A 25783-nucleotide genomic window follows, 5' to 3' on the forward strand; every position below is an offset into this window, starting at 1 on the left:
CACACACACACACACAGATATATTTATATATCAGGTTGAGTATAAAGTAAGCAACGTTTTGAACCATGAAGAATTTGTACCAGGTTTTTACAGAGTTTTGAATTTTGTTTTAAACAGTTTTTTTTGCAATTGTCTGATAATACAGACATAGACTTTCGCAAATACATCAATAAATTAACATTGGTATTTCTTTTTTTTTTTTTTTTTTTCACCTTTGTTAAAATCATCTGAAATGGAACTGTCAAAGCGCGGTATTCAAGCAATTTTGTTATTCAACTTCAAAAAAAGAGCGTAAAGCAGCTGAAACTGCTCGCGATATCAACGAAACGTTTGATGAGGAAATGACCAGTGAGTGGTCAGCTCGAAAATGGTTTAAACGATTTCGCAGCGGAGACCTGGGCCTTGAAGATTGTGAGCGTAGTGGAATGCCCATCTGTCATCGATGACGATCAATTAAAGTCCGTCATTGAGAAAGATCCACGTAAAACCACTCGAGAACTAGCAAAAGAACTAGCAAAAGTTAGCCAGAAAACTGCCTGCAACCATTTTCATGCGATCAGAAAATCAATAAAGCACGAAAAATAGGTACCTCGCAGTTTGAATGAAAACCAGAAAATGCGCAGATATGAAATTTGCTCGTCGCTTCTTCTCCACAACCAGACCGATCCATTTCTCGACCCTATTGTAACTTGCGATGAGAAGTGGATACAGTACAATAATGAAAAAAAAATGTTCTTCGCAGTGGTTGGACCAAAATGAAGCACCAAAAGCCTTCCCTAAACCCGAGCTCTTCACAAAAGAAGGTTATGGTGACTGTTTGGTGATGTACTGCTGGACCCATCCACTAAAACTCCTTAAAACCTGGAAAAACCATTACTGCAGAAACGTATTGCCATGAAAAGGCCAAAGTGAACGAAAAACTGCTATTCCTCCGTCTCAGACTGGTCAGCAGAAGAGGGCCAATCATTCTTCATGACAATGCTTGACCACACGTTTCACTAATGACGCTTCAGAAGTTGAGGGAACTTCGCTATGAAGTCCTTTCCCACATGTTTATTTCCCAGACCTTTCTCCTACCGACTACCACTTTTTCACTCTCCTTGATGGTTTCCTGCGAGAGAAGGAGTTAAAAAATCAAACCGATACTGAAAGTGTGTTCAAAGAGTTCATCAGTTCCAGGACTCCAGATTTTTATGTTACCAGAATAAACAAACTTGTAACTCGTTAGCAAAAACCGGTTGAGTACTCTACCATTAAGGTAAACGGCTATGGTCCAGGCTGTGTCCTCTTCAGCCACATCTGGTTTTTCGAGTACTCCAGAGTTGTATGTAGATACTGCGTTTGTGCTTAACATTTGAAAATACTTGAAAATAGTTTTTGCAGAGTAATTCCTGGAAAAAGTTTTGGTACCATTTATTCACCATTATGCGTGTGCTCATCCTTTAGGGGTCGATGAAATAAGTACTCATTGTGCACTGGGGTTGGTGTAATCGAGGTACCCTGTCCCCGAAATTGCTGTCCTTGTGCCAAAATTTGAAATCAATTATTTGAATCCTTCATATTTTGCTCTTGTTAATTTGTCGTATTTTGCGATGTTTTTATTATTTCTATAATAATAAACGCGAAATTTTGTCTCTCCGTCCGTTTGGGACCCCTGTATCTCAGTCTACATTTTGCTCTACATAGACATATGATACCTTTTGGGAATCAGGATAATCCTGGGATTGAAAAATCTGCCCTTAATTTAGTTCTTGAACATCGAGCATTGGGATCGGGTCTGGATGAGGACCAGTTATGTACTAAAAATTGAAAATTCTAATTTTAAGGGAACTCCAAACATTTGTGAACTTCCAAGTTTTTCATTTAAATTGAATTTAGAATAATACCATATTGGTAGGGTACCAATAAATGCTTTATCATTGCTCTCTTTAGTTTGAGCCACAGGCGCAATTAGCCCTTCGTAGGAGCCAGCTTAAAAGTCCGTACGGAGTGCGGTTTTATCATATTCGGGTTCAGTAAACAACTTTTATCTCCTAAACACCTCTTGTCTCATTTCCACATATTGTCAATTTGTGTTTCAAAAAAAATAAATAAAACGAAAGAATAATAAAAAAAAAAAGAAATGTTCCGAAAAAAAAATACAACTTACATTTACAGCTCCCTGTATGTACAGCTTTAATATAAATTCCCTGTTTGCAAGCACTGGCGCTGAGATCGCAGTAGTTCTCATAAGTGCGGTTGTTTGTGCCACACACTCTAACACTTGGCACATGTTCACAATGGCGGTTGCAACCGTAGCACACAGGGCGGCCATTTCTTGGATCGGTTAGACACGTCTTGCCAGACGGACAAACAATATTACTACAATTAGCATTTTCTGTAAATGATATAAAGTTTGAAATGAGACAAAAACATACGGCAATAAATCATTGGTTGCGTTGCTAATAATTCATCAGAACTTTAAAAGAAAACGCGATTGATGTTACTTAGTGTGACTGCATAGTCGCATAATTAATAGGGTAATGAATTAAATTATTCTTTTCTACTCTAGGCACAAGGCCCGAATTTTTGCGGGAAGGGGGCCAGTCGAATAGATTGATCCCAGTACTTAATTTATCGGCGGCGAAAGGATGAAAGGCAAACTTGATCTCGGCGGAATTTGAACTCAGAACGTAGAGACAGACGAAATACCGCGAAGCATTTCGCCCGGCGTGCTAACGTTTCTTATTTCTTTACTGCCCACAAGAGGCTACTCACAGAGAGGACAAACAAGGACAGACAAACGGATTAAGTCGATAATATCGACCCCAGTGCGTAACTGGTACTTGGGATCTTTTTTAAAACGGGGGCCACATTTTTCATTAACGAAACACTTTGAAACTTGGAACACTGGTAGAATGTGTCATATAAAACATCTTTTTCTCTTAGTCTTCTTAAAAAAAAAGAAATCCCTAAGTTATTCCATGTTAAAGTTGTCGTATTTCTGTAATTTCAACCAATCACTGACGTCCATTCAGCCGATATACATTAAGTGCCGACTACATAAACAAACGATTCTGAAACAATTCTATCGGTGATAGGGTTAGGGTTAGGGTTAGGGTAAAACAGCAAATTTAAAAAGAAAAAAGCAAATAAAACGAAGAAAAAAAAAGAAAATGAAAAAAGCAAATTTAAAATGAAAAAAGCAAATAAAACGAAGCTATGGCTTAATCAGCCAAAGGAGTAAATATAAACAACTGAATACTTGTCAGTGATTGGTTGAAATTATCGAAATAAGACAATTTTTTACATGAAATAAATTCGAATACAAAAATATTTTTCTGTTCTATAACACAAAATAGATAAGTATACGAAGTTTGAAAGTCTTTCGGTACCAAAAACACTACGTAAAACATTAATGAAAAATGTGGCCCCCGTTTTAAAAAAGATCCGGTACTTGTTTAATCGACCTAGAAAGGATGAAAGACAAAGTCGACCTCGGCGGAATTTGAACTCAGAACGTAGCGGCAGACGAAATACCGCTGAGCATTTCACCCGGCGTGCTAACGTTTCTGCCAGTTCACCGCCTTAAATAAATTAAATTATGTACAAGATTTAATCTTGAACATCTACGTTCTGAGTCTAAGCCCTGTCAGGGACAACTATGGAGGAGAGTAAAGTGTCGTGTACTGTATAACAAGAAATAAGCTCTCAGCAAGCCGAGTCAGCTACACGGTTTCAAACAAGACGTTGGATTAATTTAACTTTAGTTACACCTTTAATGCTCTTGGGAAAGGTGTAACAATCAAATCATTTTCTTCGAAAATATGGGATCTTTGTTAAAAGGAAAAATGCTGTTTTATTCAGTATCGATGTTATCGAAAGGTATTGAGTTGTATAAAGTAAACTTCAAAAGCAGGAAAACATTTTTTAACTGATTAATGAAACGAGAAATATCTATAAATAAGGTATTGGAAACTTAAACTGTTACCACTTGACATAATGGATTCGTTTTCACATCTGATTAATGTATTGATTAGAAAGCATTTTATTTTTCAGATAATACTGTAAATTTTTCATTAAACTGAAAAAAAAAAAAAAAGAAAGAAAGAGACTGAGAAAAATGTAAACGTGTTACCTCGACACCTTCCATGATATGCTAATCTGATACTGCGTCCCTGTTGGCAAGCTGTTGATATGAGATGACAGAAACTGTTATGCGTATTGCCGTTTTCGTCACAGAGATAACGTCGTATTTGGTTTGGACTGCAGTGTTGGTTACAATAGACACAGTGGGGTAATGTCGTGCGATCCTCGATACACCGCTTTCTAGTGCTGTAGCAGCTGACACCTTTGCACGAATCTAAACAAACAAAACAAAAAAAAAAGCAATAAAGAAAACGGATTAGAATGATTGGAATGAGACTGTTATATTACAGAAGACTGTGTCTCCGGCATATTTCTGCAGAAAGCTATACTGATATAGCTAAGCAATCAATTGCTTCAATGACAGAGAAAAGCAAATGAAGCGAGCCAAAGGAATTGGCACAATCAGGCATAGAAACTGTGCCGTGAACAAATAGGTTGCAAGGGCTCTAGCGCCACATTACTATGCAAGGGCAATGAGCGAGGAAATTTTCTATGATTAACAACAAAACTAAGGGGAGTAGTCCGGAATTATAATTATTCAGTCAGTAACTAGGGGGAAAATTAGATCATAACCACATGGTTCCGGGTTCAGTCCCACTGCGTGGTACCTTGGGCAAGTTTCTTCTACTATAGCCTCGGGCCGACCAAAGCCTTGTGAATGGATTTGGTAGACGGAAACTGAAAGAGGCTCGTCGTATATATGTACATATATATATATGTATGTGTGTGTATATGTTTGTGTGTCTGTGTTTGTCCCCCCAACTTCGCTTGACAACCGATGTTGGTGTGTTTACGTCCCCGTAACTTAGCGGTTCGGCAAAAAGAGACCGATACAATAAGTACAAGGCTTCCAAAGAATAAGTCCTGGGGTTGATTTGCTTGACTAAAGGTGGTGCCCCAGCATGGCCGCAGTCAAATGACTGAAACAAGTAAAAGAATATAGTGTTATCACAATATTTGTTGACGAAGCCCTTTCTGCCCCACTCTCGATCATTTTAATAGTTTCTCAAAGATAGCTTTTGTCCCCCACTTTCTTGTTCTTATAAAGCAATGATTTACCGGATGGTCTTTAAATTGCCCCCGAACTTTTTGTAATCACACCACATCCACAGAGAACCTTCACACCACACACCTAATCTGCATGGGTTCCTTGAAAGAAGATCTTCAGATCGTCTTCCAGGAAGACCATGCCAACTTTATCTCTTTTAACATCAAAAAGTAACTCACGAACTACTCACATCAAGGAAACATTACTGCACCTCCTATCAAACATGAGTGGCTCTCAGTTAGAACCAACACTGTCACTCCAAATACTGGTCACATCCTTAACATAATTAGAATCGCATCTCCAAAACTTCGGGGGTAAGAAAATATTTTCGTCCCCAGCAGCTATTGTCGTTCTGCAAGGCTCAAGTGAGAGCCACAATGGAGTACTACTCCTACACATGGGAAAGTGTTGCTGTTACGCTCACAGACATTTGGACCGCATTTAGAGAAGATTCACTTGTGTCATGAGTATTCAAACACTAATACGGATACATTATAGCCTCTGGTATACAGCTATACTGTCTCTTCTCTGTGTTTTCTATCACCACTTTTACGGCCTCTGTTCTTTGGAGTTGGCAGGTGTTGTACCTCCATCATTTTGGCACCCACGACCCACTCTTCACACTTGTTGCACCCCACCCCTGGTCTCGCGCTAACTATAATACTCAGTCTTTCTTCCCCCATAACTTTAGCCCTCTGGAATTTTCTCCCGGTTTGTATCTTTCTTGAAGTTGTCAACGTGCAACAGTTTAAACGGATCAAAGATGGCGTCAACCCCACTGGTTTTGGAGGCCCAACAAAAGTCTTGGACACTGCGCTTTCCTTTTCACTCAGCAAGTAAAAAGATAAATAATCACAATGCATCAATAAGGAATGTGAAATAAAATAGTTGGATTGTGGCTGAACTTTCGGTTATCATTAATGTCGACTTTTACAGTCAAGAAAATGCGTTGGTAATTGTGTCACCACATATCTGCATGTAGGAGTATAATTCATTGATGTCTGTAACCGATTTGACGCTTTTGGTATTGTACAGTCGGTGAATGAGTTGTTGAATACAATAGTACCACCAACACAATGCCTCTTATAAAGGAAGATCTTTAATGATGATAGCATTCCAACATAACATAAAATTTGAATATTTTATAAACACAATTAAATGTGATACAATAAAAGGAAAAAAAAAAGAAGTAGCAGTTATTTTTTCATCCGTGGTTTCGAAACTTTCTACTAACATACGCAGATATTACATTTAAATGTGGAATTAATGATGACAGTGTTCCAAATATATATGGCTTGTATATATTTGTATATATTGAGTTGCCCGGAAAGTTCGTGCCAGTTTTTAAAGGAAAGAAAAGGGTCAATAAATACATGCCATTTCATTTTTAATCAACCAAATATGAACCATTTTGTTGCACAACTTGAAAATTCCCTCTTCTCAGAACTGAGGTGGTTTCATGGCAAATAAGTCGAAAGGTAAGCTACAATGAATCGGCATATATTCATATGCATATATATATATATATATATATATATATATATATATATATGTATGTATGTATATATGTATGTATGTATGTATGTATGTATGTATGTATGTATGTATGTATGTATGTGTGTATGTATGTATGTTTGTATATATGGAACAATTGCAGCGTGGACGAGGTTTAGTACTATATATATATACATAGATATAAACATACATATGTATACGAGGTCTGATCAATAAGTATCCGTATTGTTGCTATAGTAACGAAGCTAAAGTCCGCTGAGTGAAGCGGCTTGGCAAAGACTGACCTTGAACTCTGCTGAGCATAAGCAGTAAGTTTTAGTGTTCTAACTCACTTCTACTGTTTACAACAGTGCTTGAAAGGATCGCGTATGGCATGTGATCGTCGCATTGACCGTGACAGAGAAAGTTTTCATGGTGATACCTGCTCAGAGGCTGACGCAAAGATGCAGAAAAGGTATGGAGAGGAGTGTATGAGCCGCACACAAATGTACGAATGGTTCAGACGTTTCCAAGATGGCCGAAAAATGTCGATATTGACGAACGTTTTGGGAGATACGCAACCATCAGAACTGAGAAAAACATTGCAGAATTGCGTGCAGCTGTGATGGCAAATCGTCGAATCTCCATCCATGAGTTATCAGAGGATATGCAGATTAGTTACGGTTCAGTTCAATTCATTATCACTGAAGATTTGAGTATGAGACGCGTGTGTGACAAGTTAGGGACAAAACTGCTTTCAGCTGACCAAATAGACACACGGGTTTCAGTTGCACAAGATTGTGTCGGGAACGAAGAAAACTTTTTGAAAACTCTGTTCGTCTTTCTCTTTCATGGTCATTGTGACGATCAAACGCTACACACCTTCCTTCCAAGCACTGCTATAAACAGAGGAAGTAAGCTAGAACGTTGAAATTTAGTACGCATGCACAGCAGTGTTCAGGGTCAATCTGCACCAAGCAGCTTTACTCAGCGAGCGTCAGCTTCGTTTCTATGGCAACAATTCGGATACTTATTGATCAGACCACTTATATATTTATATATATGTACATATGCATGTATACATATGCATATGCATGTATATATATGCATATGCATGTATATATATATATATATGTATGTGTGTGTGTGTGTGTGTGTGTGTGTGTGTGTGTGTGTGTGTGTGTGTGTGTGTATTACTCAAAGAAATTCCACTTTCGATTTTCACGTTTTACTTACAATCTTATAATCAGACAAGATAACATAACATAATGAATTTACAGTTGTAAATTGTAAAACATAACAGTCACCACTACTATATAAAACACCTGAAGATTGCATAGTTTAATGCATGAAAGTACTAGTTCAATCTGAATGGACATCTAATATTCTATCATTTCATTATATTATATTATCTTATATTATTATAGGATTGTAAATAAAATGTGGAAACCAGACAAAGTTGGAATTTCTTTGAGTAATATATTCTTCTATACATAACCATACACACCTGTGTATGCATATATATGTGTGTGTGTGTGTGTGTGTGTGTGTGTGTGTGTGTGTGTGTGTGTGTGTGTGCGAGTGTGTGGTAAGAAGCTTGGTTCCCAACCGCATGGTTCTGGGTTCAGTCCCACTGCGTAGCACCCTAAGCAAGTGTCTTCTACTATACCATCGGGTCAAAGCCTTATGAGTGGATTTGGTAGACAGAAACCGATAGAAGCCCGTCATATATATATATATATATATATATATATATATATATATATATATATATATATATATATATACATGTGTATATATATATATATATATATATATATATATATATATATATATATATATATATATATATATATATATATATATATATACATGTGTGTGTGTGTGGACTGTGTCTGTATTTGGCCCCCATCATCGCTTGACAACCGGTTTTGGTGCGTTTACGTCCACGTAACGTAGCGGTTCGGTAAAAGAGATTGATAGAATAAGTACTAGGCTTTACAAAAAATAAGTCCTGGGGTCGATTTGTTCGACTAAAACCCTTCAAGGTGGTGCTGCAGCATGACCGCAGTTAAATGGCTGAAAAAGGTAAAAGAATAAATATTTATACGTGTGTGTGTGTGTGTGTGTGTGTGTGTAAAATATCTGCAAACGAAAACCAAACAAGATGGTAGAGAAAACTCACTGCGACACGATCCCAAGTAAGCAATGCTGACGGACTTTCTATGTCGACAGTTATATTTCAGTAGACTGCAATGGTTCCGATATTCTTTGCCATCAGAACCACATAGTTTACCACGATAGTTCTGGAAGCGGGATGGCAGTGTACAATTAGGAGCGCAAATACAGCGCGGTTGCCCTCCTCGCATGCGACAGACTTTGTTTGCACCACAGTTTACGTTTTCGCAGTTTGCTGAAATGTAAAATAAATATTACAGAACAATTACATGAAATTAATCAAGGGATTCGATAGGTGTATATAGTGTTCAGGCTAAATTTGACGATTTTTTAAGTTTCCTTTTTTTATAACTTTTTCAGATCGCCAGATCATGAGTTCAATTCCCTAAGCGAGCGCGTATGGTAGGTATTCTTTAGAAAACCATTTCATTTCAGGTTCCTCGATTGGTGTATACCGGGTGCTCAAGCTAAATTTGACGTTTTTAAGTCACCTTTCTTTTCAAATCGGCAGATCAGAAGTTTGATACCCGAACCGAGCAGCATATTGTGTTCTTGAGCAAAACATTTCATTTCACCTTCCTCTGTTGCTATGTGGGGACCGGCATATCACAGAATAGACCCAACCTTACCTCTGCATGTCGTAATAGGCGACTAAAAGAGGTTGAGGGAGGATTTGCACTCCGGCCTTGTAAAACCCTCACCAGCAACGGCTACCCAAACAGACCCGTGGGCTGGAGGGTTATCACTTTGGTGGTGCAAAAGTGTCAACTGTCTCGAGGAGTAGGGAATCACCAACAAGTGGTGGATGCAGCAACACGTTGTTACAGCACATGGTCCCTACTACTACTACTACTACTACTACTACTACTACTACTACTACTACCACCACCACCACCACCACCACCACCACCACCACCACCACCACCACCACTACTACTACTACTACTACTACTACTACTACTACTACTACTACTACTACTACTAATTTTGATGCATTGGTTAATAGTCATCAACGTTAGAGAATATAAAGGTTAACGTTGATAATTGAGGAAAAGCTAGCTGCCATGGAGGATCGGAAGCCATCTGGATATCGGAAAAGAGTTAGCCTTATCTGGACGATTAGCACTGGATATCAAAATGCCGATATCATGACAGCTGCTCAATGTTCTGCGAACCCTGTAAAGGTTGTAAGATGTGACATGGATATCATGGAAACAAAGTCCTTCCAATCTGCGTTGGTCTTTGGTTGTGTCCCCAGTGAAGGAGACGCCATGCCATCCACGTCTATGAACAGGGCCTTAGGCTCAACTTAGACAACTATGTGAAGCTGTTGGAGACTGTGATAAATCCCTGGCTGGAAAGGGTTGCTGCTGGATGGCTAAACTTGTGACAGCAGGGTTCGGCGCTTTGGAATACCTCTGCAAAGAGTCAGAAATGGTTGACGGAGAATTTCTACATCTTCACCAGCTCCAGTTTCTGGTCTTCTAATTACCTCTATTGCAGTTCAATGGATTACTATGTCTGGCGAGGTTGAGAGAAATACTCATCTCTCCTACCTGCAATATCAAGGGCCGAGTTCGTAGCCAAGATCAAGACGGTATTTGAAGATTTCCCAGGAGCGCAGTGAGAACACATGTACCAGGTTTTGGATCCGTTTTGGGGCTCTGGTGAAAGCTGAGGACAGCTACTTTGAGTAAATGCTATCTCCCAGTCATAATCTGGCTCATATTTTTATATTTTTCAAATGATTTCATTTTGGGATGAGAGATCACATTCTCTTTTCATTTTATGCAAAATGTCAAATTTAACCCAAGCACCATGTATATTTATGTGTGTGTGTGTGTGTGTGTGTGTGTGTGTGTGTGTGTGTACCTACGTACGTATGTATGTATGTATGTATGTATGTATGTATGTATGTTGTTGGTACTACGTCGCTTACGACGTCGAGGGTTCCAGTTGATCCGATCAACGGAAAAGCCTGCTCATAAAATTAACGTAAAAGTGGCTGAGCACTCCACAGACATGTATACCCTTAACGTAGTTCTCGGGGGAGATTCAGCGTGACACAGATTGTGACAAGGCTGACCCTTTGAATTACAGGCACAACAGAAACAGGAAGTAAGAGTGAGAGAAAGTTGTGGTGAAAGAGTACAGCAGGGTTCGCTACCATCCTCTTCCGGATCCTCGTGGAGCTTTAGGTGTTTTCGCTCAATAAACACTCACAACGCCCGGTCTGGGAATCGAAACCGCGATCCTATGACCGCGAGTCCGCTGCCCTAACCACTGGGCCATTGCGCCTCCACTGTTGAACTAAATCACAGAAATAATTGTCAAATATTCTGAAGTTGTCTCCCTTCCACTTGTAGGTGAAATTTTAACAAATTTTATTTGATCTATTACACAAAGCGTATCAGCACGGATCTTACAAATTAACTGAGATAGGTTGTATGGAGAACGATGCAGTCTGTATTTAATCTAGGGAGCTTGTTATAGATTAATTGATCTATTTAGCCTATATAATTGTTAAATTTATTTAAATGTTAAAAATGCTAATAAAGCTAAATGAAGAAGCAAAACGAAACGTTACTTACTGCGGCAACTATTGCAGTTTGATATCCCACCATGAAGCGCATGGTAGCGTACAATATCGCTGAAGGCGAGATTCTCGGGTGTCCAGTAAGTGAAAGGGTTATAGGTCAGTTGAAGTTGACAGCATTCATCCTTCGTCATATTCATTTGGTAAGTTATCGTACATACATCACGAATTCGATGTAACCAACATATTCCACCTAAAATTTGAAAACAAAACAAAAACAACAAAAATCAAGTATCTACTGCAAGCAAACATGCACAGAAATAGACTCACGACCTAATAAATAAAGGAATATTAACGAAATATTAACGAATATTAACGAGTAGCATATTACCACGGTACATAAATACACTGCTTTTGAGATTTAAGGTACTTTGAAGGAATGAATGTTACTCATGGTTAGGATATGGGGTGAGGATATGGGGTGAGGATATAATGAAAAGAAGTTCTACATAGTTGTTTGATTAGCAGGAGATAGTAGCCAAACCTACCTCAAAAATTATTCCCTTGTGTTTTAAGTAAGGAACGGGCGTATGTGATAACGCAGTTTAAAAAGAAATGAGCCTCTAAAAAGAAATGAGCCTCTAAAAAGAAATGAGCCTCTAAAAAGAAATGAGCCTCTAAAAAGAAATGAGCCTCTAAAAAGAAATGAGCGTCATAGCTAGAATGGTTGATCATATATATCTACTTCATTAGGATTTATTTAGGGCAAAGTAGCAAAACGATGTGATTCTGTCGGTCTGTAGAGTAGCACCCAAACAACTCCCGCTAACAGAAGCATTATTTTATGGGTAAGCCAGAGGAAGAAGAGCAGCTCTCACAACCCTGGGGCTGATGGGAGGAAGGAATGATAGATTCTGCTATAGGTGGCCAAGGACTAAATAAAGGTGCTAAAGGAGAGGACAAATTAAATCTATCAACTTGAACATAAGCTTTGGAAGACGCTATGCTAAGAGATGCTTGTCCAAGGTACTGGCTGTGCGATCAAACTAAAATTTCGAAGTTGCAAAATGAACTTCTTGACCACACAGACACTCCTGTACTTATACTTCGTATAACAGTAACAGTAATCTTGTAGCATCTATTCAATAACTGGAGCACTGGTGCAGGCCGAGTGTTCGTATAATGATTCAAGATTGTAAAAAAAAAAAAAAAAAAAATGAACGGTGCTTTACCCAGTTTCCTGACCCACGTTCAGGAGAATTGAACTCGGCTCGAAAAATATAACGAAACGCTCGTCAGTTTTAGAGTACCACTGCCAATAACGGGACTGAACTGTTTTACTACATTTGTGTTGAAGAATGTCTTGCTGCCTGAACTCTAATGAATCACTGAAAATAAAGATTCGCAACCATAATTATTTAATTTCGTGGTGAAATTCGAAGCTCGATGGTCGTTTTGAAGACTTGAAATAAAAATCAAACTGAACTGTTTTATTGCCATTTAGCAATTCATTAGGATTCATTCACTTTATTAAGATTCCAAAGCATAAAGGGAGCGAATACTATACAATGAAAGCGAACAGTTCAGTCGTTATCCCAAACAACCGTATAGGCCCTCTGCCTAACATTAGAACGTCTGCCTAACATTAGAACGAGGCTAACCTGTATGGATGTAACTCGGTATAGTTGTTTATTCATCAGCCACGTTGTACTGATGCACAAATAACTTTAAATCTAAGCCAATTAGATTTGTTGTTTGTTGTAGTTATCCGTGGGAAACTGCTCAATCAGACACGTGAGACGTCAACTGTATTATAAGGTGTGATTCACAGATTTAGTGTTCCGACGATGAAGTTGATTGATAAGTGGATTCAGTGATTTGATAATCTTAATACTGAACAAAAACAATCACAGATTACTGAATAAGAAGAGTTTTTAGGAGGTTCTCTTAGGTGACAACAGTTCAAATCTGGACGCCGTCACTGAATCGTATTCGATGGTTGAAGCATTGAATCGCCAGTATGACAGTTGGCTGAGTTATTGATGTTGTGGTGGTTGCTTCGCCCCTGATTGGCTCTCATTATATATCATCCTTGATCAAAGGTGTCCATGCCTGATTTTTAAGAGAGTCATGTGTGATTTAGAAGGTATTTGGAACATTCAACAACATCACGAGAAACTTAAAACAACAACAAAAAAAATGCAAATAATAAGCACTTAATTCACTGTTTTTTTTGTGTTGGCATTTCACCTAGTCGATTAAACTTTATTTTTCCGATCAAGAAACCAGTAAAGATTGTCTTCTATCTATCTATCTATCTATCTATCTATCTATCTATCTATCTATCTATCTATCTCGTACGCCCACACAAAAAAGAAGTAATGCAGAAAAAGCAAACTAAAATGTGCGAGACATAATGCAAGGGAGATTACTTTGATTGACTTATGTATAAAGGGAGGTAAATATATAAACATTATTGAAATGACGTTATTTGGTGATACTGATATTTGTATAAAGTTACAGCCACCATTGCCACCACCGCTGCTACCGCTGTAATGACGACAACGACCACGACCACGACCTCGACCACCATGACCACTACTACTACTACTACTACTACTACTACTACTGCTGCTATTACTGCTGCTGCTGCTGCTGTTGCTGCTACTGCCAAGGCCGAAGAGGATTTCCAATTCTTTTTCGAAATGTAAAACTTTTGTAATTCCGTAGTAGTAGTAGTAGTAGTGGTGGTGGTGGTGGTGGTGGTGGTGGTGGTGGCGGCAGCAGTAGCAGAGCTGCCAGCTAAACAAACAGCTAATACTGACAGCTTTCGTGTAAATGTCAATAAACAAGATGTCTGTCTGTCTATCTGCTTGTCTGCTTATCTGCTTGTCTGCTTGTCTGCTTGTCTGCTTATCTGCTTGTCTGCTTGTCTGCTTATCTGCTTGTCTGCTTGTCTGCTTATCTGCTTGTCTGTCCGCCTGTCTGTCTACCTGCCTGTTTTCCTAAGCAATTACATATTTAGCGTAGTGTGCTACTTATCTTTAATTAATATTATAATTTTGATAGCATAAGTATCATTTCTAGCAATGTTTAGAAATGCCGATCCCCCCCCCCCCCGCCTCCTCCGATGATGGAAACAGGCAGCGAACGCGCTGTTTTCCGATTGGCTGAAAATTCTGAAACTTATCAAATTTGAACACCTGTAACATTTTCGCAATTTTTTTCTGGAATAAATGAATGCGAAATTCGAATTCAGCGTCAAAAATTACATCTGTATGATACATTAAATTTTTTTTTTAAAGGTAATTGTAAACAGTTCCGAAATCCATAAAGATCCGTCATTAGATTAATGGTTAATTTATTTTTCAAAGAATTGAGGACGCAGCGCTGAAATTTTAATTCATTAATATCAAAATAAAATGAATACGGTATAGCAAGGAAAGTAATCCTGGTTTTGTCAGTAAAATAGAGGTGGTCTTGTTAGAGATCTTCAATGAAGTACCGTTTTTTACTAAAAGGTATAGACTGTTTAGCAATAATAAGCTTCTAATTATCGCTTCCAACACTACAACCCTACTATATTCTATTATAATATACCGCTTGTTCTCCTGTTGCAATATCTCTATACTTCATTATTTAAGACATGCCTTAATCTTCGTGAAAAACATCAAGTTATCGTTTATTCTCCACAAGTATTGATTATAAACTCTTGTGACAGAATAATGAATCGGGTGGTATTTAGAATTGTTTTACTTTATTTGGTGGAGGCGCAATGGCCCAGTGGTTAGGGCAGCGGACTCGCGGTCATAGGATCGCAGTTTCGATTCCCAGACCGGGCGTTGTGAGTGTTTATTGAGAGAAAACACCTAAAGCTCCACGAGGCTCCGGCAGGAGATGGTGACGAACCCTGCTGTACTCTTTCACCACAACTTTCTCTCGCTCTTACTTCCTGTTTCTGTTGTGCCTGTAATTCAAAGGGTCAGCCTCGTCACACTGTGTCACGTTGAATATCCCCGAGAACTACGTTAAGGGCACACGTGTCTGTGGAGTGCTCAGCCACTTGCACGTTAATTTCACGAGCAGGTTGTTCCGTTGATCGGATCAACTGGAACCCTCGACGTCGTAAGCGACGGAGTGCCAACAACAACAAGCGACAAAACTCTATTCGAAAACACTCCATCAACACCACAACTTTGTATTTGTATACACCTCTCATTTGTTCCGCAAACTTTCGTCTGATATCTCTGACTGCGATGATTGTTCTGTCTATAATGCAATATATGCGGAAATGTATCCCAGTTTGACTGTGTAATGAGACAGCACACATCTAGCATTCTTTCATTACAGTTTAGGGAAGTCGGATGACAATATTTAATAAATACATTGCAATGTACTTCTTCCATCTTCGAGCTTGGAAAATCTGGGCATTATAGTCATGATTAAGTTCATTTCTTTATTGTTAGACACTGTTGTTGGCACTCCGTCGCTTACGACGTCGAGGGTTCCAGTTGATCCGATCAACGGAACAGCCTGCTCATGAAATTAACGTGCAAGTGGCTGAGCGCTCCACAGACACGTGTACCCTTAACGTAGTTCTCGGGGATATTCAGCGTGACACGGCTGACCCTTTGAATTACAGGCACAACAGAAACAGGAAGTAAGAGTGAGAGAAAGTTGTGGTGGAAGAGTACAGCAGGGTTCGCCACCATCCCCTGCCGGAGCCTCGTGGAGCTTTAGGTGTTTTCGCTCAATAAACACTCACAACGCCCGGTCTGGGAATCGAAACGGCGATCCTATGACCGTGAGTCCACTGCCCTAACCACTGGGCCATTGCACCTCCGCTGTTAGATACTATCCAGAACGTATATATTTGAAACATATTTTACTTCATATCTGTGCGTGTGCGTGTGCGTGTGAAAGTGCCTGGTGGTCGAGGTTTTCGATCTTAAGTATTCAATTGATTCGATCAGCTAAACTACCGAACTCATTGAATTTAGTGTATTAGTGTCAGCGGTTGAATATCCCGCAGGCATATATGTACCTTTAAAGGCAATTCTCTGGTGGCGGTGATAGTGGTGGAGGCGATGATGGTGGAGGCGACGGTATTGGAGGTAATGGTGTGTGGAGGCGACGGTGATAGCTTAGTTGTGGTAATGATGTCGGTTGTGTTGAAGGTGGTGGTGGTGGTGGTGGTGGTGATGGCGGCGGCGGCGGCGGGCTTCAGAAACTCAACGTGGAGAATGTTTTATACTTGAGAGAGTAAAGCAACAATTTTATGAATTTGGACTGTCTTCTCTGAGAAAAGACTTTAAAAAGAAAAAAAAAAGAAAAGAAATAGAAAAAAAAAGAAAGCCATCCATTGAAATCGAAATCGAGTGTTGTATTGTTCCATATTGAGTGACGGAAAATAACGTAGTAGAGAAGAGAGAAGATTGACGACTCTTGTACAGAAGCGAAACACTCCAGTCTATCTAGAAATAGAAGCGCAAAAGCGTCAAACATGAGACCAATAATAACAATAACACCAGTAAAAATAGCAGCATTATAACAGCAACAACAATAGCAACAATAGAAATAACTAAAATAGCAGCAGCAGCAGCAGGAACGACAATAGCCACAACAATAGCTACAAAGGTGTCTAAGGACAGACTGTACATAATTCGGTGTATTGAATTAGCGATATGGGTGGGGTGGATTTTGAAAAGAAACATCTATGAAGGAGGTAGTAGTAGTAGTAGTAGTAGTAGTAGTAGTAGTAGTAGTAGTAGTGGTGGTGGTGGTAGTAGTAGTAGTAGTAGCAGCAGTAGTAGTAGTGGTGTTGGTCTTTGTTTCCTTCTCACCCTCACAGCAAATTGGAGGGTTATGATGAAATACTAGTTTGTTCGGGGTTTTTTTTTTGCTTTTCTTTTTTTATAAAACCACTACCACCACTACCACCACTACCATCACCAACACCACTACCTAAAAGAACAACAACAACAAAAATATGAATGATGAAATGTTGCTCTTTGATATTTGCAAAATCGCCCTAAATGTAATTCATTTCGTTAATATCTCATTCATCGTTCCTGAAAAGGTAGAAGAATAAATAACTGGGCCAGATGTTTTAATCGACACTCCACCGATTCTCCGCCAAAGCCCTTATATGATGAAATATTGATTTGGTATTTGGGAGTAGAAATCAATATTTCAAATGTTATGGTTACCATATAATCGTTTAAACCAGCGATTCCCAAACTTTTCGGGGCTGCCGCCCCCTTGACATCCAGGTCACATTCCTAACGACCCCACCTCCAACTAACCATCACAAACATAGACCTCTTTCTCAAACAAATTCAAAGCAACTTTATTCCACAAATAAAACTTTACCGAATGAACCCTTTATTTTGTTGTTTTTACATGAATCGCTACCCCATTATCGCCCCGCTTTTCTTCAACACCCCCTTTGTCTGTCCTTGTTTGTCCCCTCTATGTTTAGCCCCTTGGGGGCAATAAAGAAATAAGAAACGTTAGCACGCCGGACGAAATGCATAGCGATATTTCGTCTGCCGTTTCGTTCTGAGTTCAAATTCCGCCGAGGTCGACTTTGCCTTTCATCCTTTCGGAGCCGATTAAATAAGTACCAGTTACGCACTAGGGTCGATGTAATCGACTTAATCCCTGTGTCTGTCCTTGCTTGTCCCCTCTGTGTTTAGCCCCTTGTAGGCAATAAGGAAATAAGAAACGTTAGAACACTGGGCGAAATGCTTAGCGATAGTTCGTCTGTCTTCACTGTGTGTCGATGTAATCAACTAACCCCTCTCCTGAACTTGCTGTCTTTGTACCAAAATATGAAACCAACAGTTCATCACCTCGCCGCACTTGGATGATGAAATATTCATACAAATTTCAAAATGAAAATAAGATTTCTCACTGGTTTCAAATTTTGCGACATGATCAACAATTTTAGGAGAATGATAAGTCGATCATATCGACTCCAATATTCAACTAGTACTTATTTTATCGACCCCGAAAGGATGAAAGACAAAGTCGACCTCGGGGGAATTTAAACTCAGAACGTAAACACGGATAAAATGCCGCTAGCCATTTTGTCCGGCGTGCCAACTCGCTGCCTTAAAATAAAAAGATTTCATGCTAAAAAGACTATCAATTCTTTCTATATTTTTCCCCTTTTTACTGTTCTAATTTGTTTTATATATATATATACACACACACACATGAAGTGGTGCTGAAATGTTCCTGGCTTTAAGGGTATCGCGAAACTCCTGGTTGGAGGTCCAAACTTCTGAGTTCTTTCATCACGGGGCTTAGAAACGAAACTGAAAAGTTGAGGAAAAGAAAATCTCATACAAAATAAAACTAAATGGAATATATGGGAAATTAAAAGAACTGTATACTTTAAAAGTCGATAAAACACAAGGGTATTAATGAATATTAGAATTGTTATAACAATCATTGTCTTTGTTTATATAAACATGTATAAGAAAAATAATTGCGATTGTAACTGAAACTCAGTTGATTGAGAATTTACCAACGACACTACGGGATGCAAAGCTATCCAGTCTTTTCAAAAATCGAATCCCTTTACAAATACATAAGCATCGGTATTACTAATGCTAGTCCCTGGTTTCTGATCCGGGAACTAAACGAGATATTACTCTCTCTCTCTATGGGTAGGAAACTAATTTAGATAAAACAACTTTTCCGAAAAGCCTCATGCCGATCTCTTATATTTAACTACAGCTCAACAAGAGAAATATTTGGTGTCCAGCCATAGGCTCACAAAACTCCTAACGTAATTCGGTGCCCTAGCCATAAACATACACACACACACACACACACACACACACACACACACACACACACACACACGCACGCACACACACACACACACACACACACACACACACACACACACACACACACACACACACACACACACACTTACAAAACCCAACAGATCTAAACGTCCTATCTACAGATGCACTAAATCTCAACAGATCTAAGTACCGCAGCCATTGACACTCAAAACTCCCAGAAATGTGTTTAGCACTTTTGTTTTTCACTTTCTTCTCGTTGATGTTAATATTTCGTTCAGAAGACTGAAACATCCGCGACTCGTTTTAGGGACCACGAGACGGAGGATGAGTAGAATAAAAGGAGTAAGTTGCCTCCAGATCGGAGACCCGGCCAAAATAGGTTTAAATTGTGCAACGGATCACATCTGTTGCCAAAACATTGGAGCAGTTTCTTGGATGGAATTCCAAACAGCTTCAGCTTAGCTTTGATTGTAACAAGTGCCACACCTTGTACCAAAGACGACATGCAGATAGATCGAACACGAAACTAGTTTCGAAGCGATCTTATTAACGACACAAGTATGACAGCTATATTTACATATGCCACTGGAGAAAGTCATCAGTTTCTTCAACTTATGAAGAAGCCCTAGTGTTTCGTTCATTTCTTCATTCTGCCATTTTATTTGTCACTTCTTTTGGTTCATATGTTCCTTCAATCATTCTTTATTCATTCGTTCATGTTTCCATTCAACCATATTTCTTTAATATTTCTTCTATTTGAATAACCTCCTTGGAGAGCTTCCCAGGTAAAATCTACTCTGGGTGATTAGAAAAGAGAGGAAATTGTCGAGACCAAGCTTGCAAAAGAACGGTGTGGCTTCCGTCCTGGACACAGGTCGACTGACCAGATATTCACTTTACGGCAGGTCTTCGAGAAGAGGTAAGGCGGCGAACTGGCAGAATCGTTAGCACCGGGGAAATACCACTAGGCATTTCGTCCGTGTTTATGTTCTGAGTTTAAATGCCGCTGGGATTGGCTTTGCCTTTCATCCTTTCGAAGTCGACACAAGCCACTGGACATGCAGCGCAAGGTCTTACAGGAGGTTGGGATTAATAGGCAAGTTCTGGTTGCCGAGAAGTCCCTATACAAATACCCAAATGTTTGTGTTCGGATAAATGGTACGAAATCGAAATTTTTCCAAGTAGGGGTTGGATTTCAGCAGAGGTACGTATTGCCACCACCTCCCTTTTCCATAATTTTTATTGACTAGATTAACATACGCAGTCGTTGTAGAAGTGCTGTCACAATCGTTCGGTGTAAGATCGGCCGACTAATATTTGCAGACGACATGGTGGTAGCTGGCTCATCAGAGGGTAATCTCCAGCATGCAACGAGTGGATTCACTGCCGAGTGCTGCAAGGCAAGGATAAGAATTTGCGTTGCAAAGACTGACATTGGTCCTCTCAAAAACAGAAAATTCTTAGCCGTGCATTTTTGTGGGACATCACTGAAACAAGTGAAGTTGAAGTACCTTGGTGCTGTATTCACAAGTAGGGTTCGATATCAGTTGCTGAATATCAGGTGCCGACACAATAATGCGCCAGCTCCAAAATTCGATCTTCAGAAAATACAAAAGTCAAATTTGCTATCTTCGGTTCGGTTTTCGTGCCTATCTTCACCTATAGTCACGAATGTTGAGTAATGAAATGGGTTGTCTCAGTGGGGGGCTCTGAAGTAACGTTACTCGAGGGGGTGCGTAGCTCAGACATCAGGGACATATAATTAGAATGTCGTAGGAAGAGTGGCAAGACAGGTTCTTCAGGCTTAATCAATCAGCAAGGGGCGTAGGGGCAGATAAAGGACGAGATGGTTGAATAATATCCATAGTTTCAGTTGGTAACGCTTGGGAAACCAGCCAGTAAGTGTAATGACGGTTGCTTTTGACAGGACCCAGTAGAAGAAGTGGATGACGATTCCCCCCAACCACCCACCCATGACCCACACAGGAATAGTGGGTGGACAAGATGAATGGATGGACGGATATGGTAACAGAAGCCAACTGTAAACAAACCGGAGAGAAGAGTTAGATTCCTGGAGAAACATCTTGAATGAAACATAATAACAAAGTATGTGTCCCCTATGTGGTAAGAAGCTTGCTTCCCAAACATATAGTTCCGGATTCAGTCCCACTGCATAACAGAATGGGCAAGTGTCATCTACTATAGCCTCGGGCCGGCCAAAGCCTTGTGAGTGGATTTGGTAGACGGAAACTGAAAGAAACCTACTTCCAATCACTTCAGCAATGTAGCTGCACATGCACCGTCGGCGATTACTTTTATTTCTTTTCCTTCTTTGGACTGTTTCCCTATCTCCTTTCCGACGAAGAGCTATGCTCCTCGAAACGTCAAACTCTTTCCTTTCACAGTGCATCAAGCTAACACATTTCTTGTGCATGTCCTAATGTTGTCCATTTTTATTCCATTATCTGAATTGCTTGTTTATTTGAATTGACTATATATATATACGTCTGTGTGCGTGTCTTTGTCTCTTTGTGTCCCTATACAAATACCCAGATTTTGTTTTTGTGTCTTCGTGTCCCTATACAAATACTCAAATTTTATCCGTATTTATTCCGAGGTCGACTTTGTCTTTCATCCTTTCGGAGTCGATAAAATAAGTACCATTTGAATATTGGAGTCAATATAATCGACTTACCCATCTCCTAAAATTGCCGGTCTTGTGGTATTTGGGTATAGGGACACAGAGTAATGTACAGGGGGTTAGCGGTGCCCCAGTATGCACGCAGTCTAATGACTGAAACAAATGATAAAAGATATATATATATATATATATATATATATATATATATATATATATATATATATATATATATATATATATTTATATATATATATATATATATATATATATATATATACTCTTTACTCTTTACTCTTTTACTTGTTTCAGTCATTTGACTGTGGCCATGCTGGAGCACCGCCTTTAGTCGAGCAAATCGACCCCAGGACTTATTCTTTGTAAGCCTAGTACTTATTCTATCGGTCTCTTTTGCCGAGCCGCTAAGTTACGAGGACGTAAACACACCACCATCGGTTGTCAAGCAATGTCGGGGGAGACAAATACAGACACACAAACATATACACACACATACATATATATATATATATATATATATATATATATATATATATATATATATATATATATATATATATATATACATATATATATACGACGGGCTTCTTTCAGTTTCCTTTTACCAAATCCACTCACAAGGCTTTGGTCGGCCCGAGGCTATAAGGAGAAGACACTTGCCCAAGGTGCCACGCAGTGGGACTGAACCCGGAATCATGTGATTGGTAAGCAAGCTACTTACCACACAGCCACAATAAAGAAAAAAGGTTGGCCAGCTTTCCCTACATCACCGTCCTCACCCGAAGCTCGTCAACCACAGAAAAAGAAAATAAATAAATAAAATCTGGCTAAGATAAGACAAAAATAGACAGGCAGCAGACAAACATCAACTCCTGGAGGGCACAAATCCATTGTCACAAGATATTACCTTCAATGTCTTTTAGTGTACGTTGTTAGGAAAAGTCTTTCAAGTGCAATCCCCCCTCTCTCTTTCTCTCTCTCTCTCTCTCTCTCTCTCTCTCTCTCTCTCTGAGCATATGCAAGTGTGTATTTATAGATACATACCAACATACACAATGGAGGCGCAATGGCTCAGTGGTTAGGGCAGAGGACTCGCGGTCATAGGATCGCCGTTTCGATTCCCAGACCGGGCGTTGTGAGTGTTTATTGAGCGAAAACACCTAAAGCTCCATGAGGCTCCGGCAGGGGATGGTGGCGAACCCTGCTGTACTCTTTCACCACAACTTTCTCTCACTCTTACTTCCTGTTTCCGTTGTGCCTGTAATTCAAAGGGTCAGCCTTGTCACACTGTGTCACGCTGAATATCCCCGAGAACTACGTTAAGGGTACACGTGTCTGTGGAGTGCTCAGCCACTTGCACGTTAATTCCACGAGCAGGCTGTTTCGTTGATCGGATCAACTGGAACCCTTGACGTCGTAAGCGACGGAGTGCCAACAACAACAGCAATAAACATACATACATGCATACATACATACATAAATATATATATATATGTGCCCACACACATACACACATTCATTTAGTATCTATATGTATATTTGTCTCTCTGTCTTTCTGTGTAGTTATCCAGCTCTCGTTATCTTTGTTTGTGTGTCTTTGAGTTTGTATTTGTTTCCCCATCCCGCTTGACAACAGGTGTTGTTTCGTTTACGTCCCCCCGCAACCTAGTGATTCGGCTAAAAGAGACCGATAGAATAAGTACCAGGCTATAAAATCATTACTAGGGTCGATTTGTTTTTTCTAAACCCTTCGAGACGGTGCCCCAGCATGGCCGCATTCTTATGACAAACAAGTAAATGAATATGTGAATACGTGTGTGTCTGTGTGTGTGAGCATGTGCGCGCGCAGATACACATATACATATACGTATACCGTTTATATTTATATAAGGGGCATTACAACAAAATAATGCCACACACTGGACTTCTCAAAATAAACACATTTAGTACCGAATGCGAGGAAAACAACCAACAGAAGAAGACCAACTTTCTTTTAAATAACTCAACTATGTATCGACCGATTTCGCGATTACTAGAATGAATCTAGATTTCGCTCATCAGCATAGTATTGTTCAAAAAAACATATATAAATAAACAGAATTCGCACCTCACCAAAAACGAACACTCTACGTATCCGACAAAGCAAAGGGAATGAAGTTTATATGTATATATCTTCATCAAAGAAGCGGGAATACTTCTGGGTTGTTTTTGGTACACGTGTGGAGACAGGAATAAAAACACAGAGAGAGACACTTGTATAAACACTGAGAATGAGAGAGATAGATCGATAGAGAGAGAGGGAGAGAGAGAGAGAGAGAGAGAGAGAGAGAGAGAGGGAGAAGGAGAGGGAGAGGGAGAGGGAGAGAGGAAGGTGTTCCACGTGTTAGATCTTTAAGAAAGAGAAAGAGCTTAGCGTGTTTGGAAGTGAAGATTTGTTGTGAGAACTGGAAGGTTGAATGCCTTACAGGGATCATCGTCGTCGTCGTCGTCATCACCACCACCACCATCATCACCATCATCACCACCACCACCATCATCATCATCATCATCATCATCATCATCATCACCATCATCATCATCATCATCATCATCATTACTGCGGGTTGCGGATCTTCAGATGTCCGATAATTCTTCCACACGGAAAAGATTGTAAATGTTATATAATCTTATTCCTTTTGTAGTCACACAAAAACGAAAACAAAAACAAACAAAAATGTAAGAGAGAGATGTGGGGTGAGGAGTTAAGAGGAGGGTGATAAAGAAAGGAAGGAAAAAGTGAGAGAGAGAAAAAAGCAAGAAAGAAAAGAAAAGAGTCGGAAAGTAAAGAGCAATTCTTCACCGCCAACAACGCAGTCTTCATAGGGGTCATTCTAGAAATACTAACCAAATACCCTCAAATAACGTAGCAAAATCTAAATAGTCAAAGGACATATTCGACGATGCAGTTCTAGATTCGATGCCTCCGAAATATAGTCTGAATGGCTATGATCGATACCCCGTGGTTCATAAGATTACAAATCAATTATAACTCACTAAACATCTCGAAACCTTCATTATTAATATTTTTTTTCTTGGGGAATTCTACATTATCAGTTTCAGGCAATCATTCCAACACTATCGATTCTATATAATTTCTTCTAAAGTGTTACCTTACATTATCAGTTCGACATTATCAGTGTCATCCCCAGACGATTCCATTCTTCATTATTCCAAATCGTTAAGTCGATAAATTAAATACCAGTTGCGTATAGGGGTCGATGTAATCAACTGACCCCCCACCCCCACCCCACCCACTCCCAATAAAAATTTCAGACCTTGTGCATATAGTAGGAAAGATTATTCCTAATCGTTAAGGCGGCGAGCTGGCAGAATCGTTAACACATTGGACGAAATGCTTATCGGTATTTCGCCCATCGTTACGTTCTGAGTTCAAATTCCGCCGAGCTCGAGTTTGCCTTTCATCCTTTTGGAGTCGATAAATGAAGTATCAGTGAAACACTGGAGTCGATGTAATCGACTTAATCCCCACCTCCAAGCTGCCCTAGTGGCAAAAATTTGAAATCATTATTCCTAGGCGTAGGAGCGGCTGTGTGGTAAGTAGCTTGCTTACCAACCACATGGTTCCGGGTTCAGTCCCACTGCGTGGCACCTTGGGCAAGTGTCTTCTACTATAGCCTCGGGCCAACCAAAGCCTTGTGAGTGGATTTGGTAGACAGCAACTGAAAGAAGCCTGTCGTATATATGTATATATATATGTATGTGTATGTGTGTGTATATGTTTGTGTGTCTGTGTTTGTCCCCCAACATCGCTTGACAACCGATGCTGGTGTGTTTACGTCCCCGTAATCTAGCGGTTCGGATAAAGAGACCGATAGAATAAGTACTAGGCTTACAAAGAATAAGTCCTGGGTCGATTAGCT

General features: G+C 39.6%; 1 protein-coding gene across 2 annotated transcripts in view; it reads right to left on the reverse strand.

Moving 5' to 3' along the window:
• The window catches only part of LOC106880972 (follistatin), a 43509-nt gene that overhangs the window by 7666 nt on the left and 10060 nt on the right, over nucleotides 1-25783 (reverse strand). Inside the window, exons 1-5 of one of the 2 annotated variants that reach the window (XM_089363765.1) lie at nucleotides 12617-12734; nucleotides 11440-11637; nucleotides 8856-9083; nucleotides 4118-4342; nucleotides 2150-2377 (exon numbers count right to left, since the gene is read on the reverse strand). In XM_089363765.1, coding sequence (XP_089219891.1) covers nucleotides 2150-2377; nucleotides 4118-4342; nucleotides 8856-9083; nucleotides 11440-11584 — 826 coding nt within the window. In that variant the 5' untranslated portion in view covers nucleotides 11585-11637; nucleotides 12617-12734. Of the gene's footprint in view, nucleotides 1-2149; nucleotides 2378-4117; nucleotides 4343-8855; nucleotides 9084-11439; nucleotides 11638-12616; nucleotides 12735-25783 lie in introns of those variants that run through there. The other variant, XM_089363764.1, reaches the window with a different exon arrangement.

Source organism: Octopus bimaculoides, chromosome 15 (assembly GCF_046866305.1).
Source record: "Octopus bimaculoides isolate indiv1 chromosome 15, ASM4686630v1, whole genome shotgun sequence".
Taxonomy (NCBI): Eukaryota; Metazoa; Mollusca; class Cephalopoda; order Octopoda; family Octopodidae; genus Octopus; species Octopus bimaculoides.